Here is a 5,066-nt window from a genome sequence, read left to right as displayed (position 1 = left end):
AATCATAATAATGAGACTGATGGTCAAAACCCTACGGCTAGATAATCACGAAAGAACCAGGTGGTCTTCACAGAGATGGAAGAATGTCTGGGGTATACTAATATCCATGTAAGCTTAGAAGTTGGACCCATAGTGTTCATCAATTCTGCTGCTGACTTCTGAAGATTTGCAGCTGAATTTATAGAGTTAATTTCCTTATTAAAACTCCATTTTCTTGAAAGATATATGTTCGTGGAAATTTATAGTTGTTTGAATTAAATTTGGTCTTTATTGGTAAATTTTTTATTAATCTTTAAAAGTTAGACTATCTTAGAAAATTATACATAATAAGATTTTTAAGATAGAGGCTTGGTTCTTGGACCACGTGTCTTTCCGCAGGCATCTCCCTCCACGCAGAGCGATATGGAAACAACTGCAACCAACCATATTATTACATAATAATAACATAAAAAATTAAAAAGAAACAGAATATGAAGTCCCAACCCAATTAGAGTGGCAGCAGACACAGTACGATGTTTTTGGTGGTAAGACCATGTGGTTCTTCTTCTGCGGGTATTCATCGTCTTCACCCCACTCCCTCATCGCACCGTAGCAGAAACGTCGTCATTCGATGCTCGCTCAGCAGCGTGCAGGAGAAGAAGGAGAAAGCTGAATTGGATTCGGAGCTGCAGCCTTCGCTGGCATTTCCACCGATCAGGGCGGCGAAGAGGGTGGTTCTGGTGAGGCACGGGCAAAGCACGTGGAACGCAGAGGGGAGAATCCAAGGAAGCTCTAATTTCTCTGTTCTGACGAAGAAGGGGGAGTCTCAGGCTGAGACCTCACGCCAAATGCTCATCGACGACCACTTCGATACCTGCTTTGCCAGGTTTCTTCTTCATCATCATCATCATCATTATCATCGTCTTCCATTGCTTAATGCAATTGTTAGTTATTATGATTATGGCTCTTCGTGACACTGGATTTTCTTCTTTGTGCTCTTTATTGTTCCAATAATGTGTAGTCCTTTGGCTCGATCCAAGAAAACCGCTGAAATCATTTGGGGATCTCGCCAGGACCCCATCATTACCGACTTTGATTTGAGGGAAATCGATTTGTACTCCTTTCAAGTATGCTATGCTCCATTCTCACACAATTATCATTTTTTTTAGTTCAATTTCTACTTAATGTCTGTTTAGCAACTTTTATAGTCAGTGTTGACCAATTGTAAATCATGCTCACTGTGATTGTTTATATTCTATTTTCTCTCTTTATGTTCCCTGGTAATTAAAAAAAGAACATAATTAGAGTGCACTGTGTTGACTTAATGGTCAGATACCTGCGCTCATACATGCTGGTGATAATTCATTTAGTGAAAAATTCATATAGTGAAGGATTCTCCTTGTGCATGAAAGCACGTTGAGCCGACGATACTAGTGTATCCAATAGGCTGGAGAAAACCAGTTGTATGAAAAAATAGAATAACTGTTTAAGAAAACGTTTTGCTTTCATTCTTTTGTTGTTTTCACATGTATTCATAAAACGTGTCACGTTTTCGTGATGTCAAAGATTTATATACGAAATAGTTTTACTATTTGTTGCACAAATTAAATAAGCCTGTATCTTTTTAAGTACTACAATGGTGTTTGTATTGTACCGAGGTATAGCTTGTGACTTGGTGAGGTGTGACTGATATTGTGTTACTTTAGGGTCTGCTGAAGCATGAGGGGAAAGCAAAATTTGGTTCTGCTTATCGTCAATGGCAGGTGGATGCTGAGAATTTCATCATTGATGGTCATTATCCAGTTAGAGAATTGTGGGAACGTGCTAGAAGCTGCTGGACTAAAATCTTAGCTCATGATAGCAGGTCTGTTCTTGTGGTTGCTCACAATGCTGTTAATCAGGCTCTTGTTGCCACAGCAATTGGTACCGGTTTCTCCCTCTGAGGAAATTTTGATGATGAAAAGAAAAGATCAAATTTTTGTCAATTTGAATAGTATGCTCAGTTTTTTTCTTCCATTCCTAAAAATCAGGTCTGGGGTCTGAGTATTTCAGAACATTACTTCAGAGCAATTGTGGTGTTAGTGTGCTGGACTTCATCCCAAGATCTGATGATGGATCTCCGCATATTTGCCTTAACCGCTTAAATCAGGTATATGCCCCATTTACTTGGTACAATGCCACAAAGTGGACCATCTGAGGTTAAATGTGGAATTGGCGTTGCTATCCTCTGCCATAACTTCAAAGTTAATGTGAATGAAGAGTGTGTTATTCCCTCTTTATTAACAAAAAAATGTTTTTTATTACAAAAAACTGTTCTACAAACAGAGTTGAACTTTAATGCAGACCCCTGGTTCACCTATTGCTGGTGGGAAATCTGGAGGTCGAGAGACAAGTAAGAGGATCGTACTTGTTTGTAATGGATCAACACAAGGAAATACAGAGGTATGAAACAATGGCTAAAATGTATTTGATAAATTTCTAAAAATTGAGTCTTTATTTAACTTACTTCTGTGAAGTTAAAACTGATATGCTGCTGCGGATACTCTATCCTTTTGAGCCATTTCTTTTCTAGTACTTGCAGCGAAGTACTTTCTTATGAACCAAGCAATGTCAGTTGAAACATTAAGTAATTACCGAGCGTTCTTATGACTCATTCTAATATCCAATGCAAGTTGCCTTGAAATGAAAATTGTGAGATATAAAACCATTTGTATGCTTTCACCCAAAAATCTTCATGTGAGATACAAAATCATTTTTGTTTTAATAAAATTTTCATGTGATGGCAGTGATGCATAGCATGAACTTATTTGGGGATATTTTACCCAAAAAGCTTAAGGTTTTGGAGTAGTTAGTTCATCTTTCAGGTTTTCATATAGTCAACCATGTGGTTTAGAGTTGTGCTTTCACCAAATAATTTAAGCTTTTGGGATGATCGATTGATCTGGTCTATGATCCCAAATGCATTTCTTCACATCCAGGTTCTAAACAAACTACCTTATGTTAACAGGATGGTTTTCCTTTGGGTGGTGATCAACCATTGAACATGCTTGGTGTCATACAGGTATTACATCCAATAATCAGAAATAGATGGGAAAAGTTATTTCATCTGACCTTTTGCATGTATAACAGTCCCAGAAATCTGCAGAGCTACTACTTGATTTGAGAGTGAGTTCCATAATTAGCAGTCCCAATAAAGCCTGTGTTGGGACAGCCTCGGTAATCTCCCAGGTAGGCTCACTTTTGGTACTTTGTAGTTAGTTCCTTCATGCCAAATTCCTAGTTCTATCATGTCAAATTCCTATTTCCTAGTTTAATCTATTAATTGCAAGTACTTGCATCTACTTCTACACTGACTCTGGTTTTATACACACATACACACATTCTCCTCTGGAGAGTTTTGGTTTCTTTTTCTATTTATATTTGTTCTCCTCTAATTAAATTGTTAGATTTAAATTTAGGTACAAGAAGCTGCAGACTGCTTGGGAGCTGACTGTGTGCCTCGATATGTTGAGATGAAGCAGATGGGGGAACTTGATGTTGAAGCTATCTTCAAACAATCTGAAACGGCAAGTAATGTTTGAATGCGGAAACGTGGATCAATCATTTGTTCACATTTTCCTTTCACTGAAATGGATACCTTAGTTAATGTAGTATTTTCTGTACTGGGAGGATGTTTACAAAGGAATGATCACAAAAACTTGCTAAATACCAATTGAAGATATAGATAAAAAGCGTGATGACAAACAATGTTGAGAAGTAGAAGGAAATTGTGACCATCTCAATGTACCAAGAAATTCAACTAGAAAAAGGTTTTGCCAAGTGTTTGGTACCAATAGCTGCTTGTAATTTCAATATCCATCTTTTTAGTCTTCTTAAACAACAAGAATTGGCTAACAGTTTATGTGTGCATTATAAGTATGTTCTGTCTAATTTTCATTTATTTACTGCAGGATATATCCAATTTTCCGCCATTTCAACCTGGTTGGTTAAATAGAGTAGATGATGGACTGAGAACAACATTATGGAATCAATCTGGAAAAGCCTGGCTATCTTTGTTGGATGAAATATCTGATGAATCTAAGCCAGGAGAAGTTATAGTGGCAGTTGGTCATCCTGCAATCAACATAGCACTAATGGGGCACTGCCTTAATTTGAGCAAAGAATGGTTGGGATCATTTCATCTTGATGCAGGGAGCGTTAGTGTTCTTGACTTCCCTGATGGAGCTAAGGGAAAAGGTGTAATCAGATGCATAAATTATACTGCACACTTGGGGAGATGGTCCATACCTATCACAAGATCAACAGAAGATGGTGAAGAGTTTTAAGTGTAAACATGTGATTCTAAAATGGAATTGAAATAACACCCATATCTGAATTGTAGAGTTTCAGAGGTTCAACATGGTCAAGATGGTTGAAATTTCAAGGCATGATATGATGACTGCAAAACTGAAATCTTATATAAGGTATTTCGCTTATAAGATCACTTCAAGATATAGATATTGCTTGATGTGATATGTACAGTTCATAACACCAATCATCCAAGATTACTTTCTCAATTGTGCTGCATTTTTCTTTTCAAATAGCAATTTAGAATATAGAATTTTATGTTGATTCGTGGCTATTTTTCTGTCTAGAAACAAAATCAATGAACTGTGCTCTTTGGCAGAATTCAAAAGATACAGCAAAAAATGCTACGACTCTGATGAAATTCGTTATTGGAGAGGCACTGAACATGTTATAGAACAAAAGTTGTTCTGTCTAGTATTTTTTATTCTCCTTTCTTCTACAGATAAGTAGTAAAAGAAAACGTGTTCTATATGTCGTTTTAATATAATGAATCCAGAGAAATATGAAAGGGAAAACAAGTTTCTTAATATTATATACTTTTAGATCCAACTATCAAGGGTGTTTTAAATTTCCATTGAACCAATCTTCAATTCTCGTTTAACAATGCTTTAACATGTTCAACACTCTTTTCTTTTTTTATGTATATATAGTAAGTCAAATTTACCTGAAATTTCACTTCACTTCCAACATTGAGTTTTTTTTATTTTTTTTTATGTTTTTTAACTTCAACTCAATTTAAT

The 5,066-nt window shown here is 36.3% G+C and overlaps 1 protein-coding gene across 1 annotated transcript; it reads left to right on the top strand.

The window, feature by feature from the left end:
* Positions 1-404: 404 nt before the first annotated feature.
* On the top strand, positions 405-4,535 carry LOC108338813 (probable 2-carboxy-D-arabinitol-1-phosphatase). Its single transcript, XM_017575844.2, has 9 exons — positions 405-865; positions 1,001-1,106; positions 1,686-1,902; positions 2,010-2,128; positions 2,323-2,421; positions 2,987-3,040; positions 3,109-3,207; positions 3,438-3,545; positions 3,930-4,535. Exons 1-9 carry the CDS (start codon positions 513-515, stop codon positions 4,302-4,304), a joined length of 1,530 nt encoding a protein of 509 aa, XP_017431333.1. The 5' UTR covers positions 405-512; the 3' UTR covers positions 4,305-4,535.
* Positions 4,536-5,066: the final 531 nt, after the last annotated feature.

This window comes from Vigna angularis, chromosome 5 (assembly GCF_016808095.1).
Source record: "Vigna angularis cultivar LongXiaoDou No.4 chromosome 5, ASM1680809v1, whole genome shotgun sequence".
In the NCBI taxonomy this organism is placed as follows: domain Eukaryota; kingdom Viridiplantae; phylum Streptophyta; class Magnoliopsida; order Fabales; family Fabaceae; genus Vigna; species Vigna angularis.
Note: the sequence above shows the minus strand (reverse complement) of the source record. Positions and strands in the feature narration are given on the sequence as shown.

Bases quoted from the DNA above. Each gene is read 5' to 3' on its own strand.
- LOC108338813 (XM_017575844.2), top strand. From the start codon at position 513: ATGTTTTTGGTGGTAAGACCATGTGGTTCTTCTTCTGCGGGTATTCAT. The intron at 2,422-2,986 runs GTATGAAACAAT...TTATGTTAACAG, and splicing joins CAACACAAGGAAATACAGAG to GATGGTTTTCCTTTGGGTGG. The intron at 3,208-3,437 runs GTAGGCTCACTT...ATTTAAATTTAG, and splicing joins CAGCCTCGGTAATCTCCCAG to GTACAAGAAGCTGCAGACTG.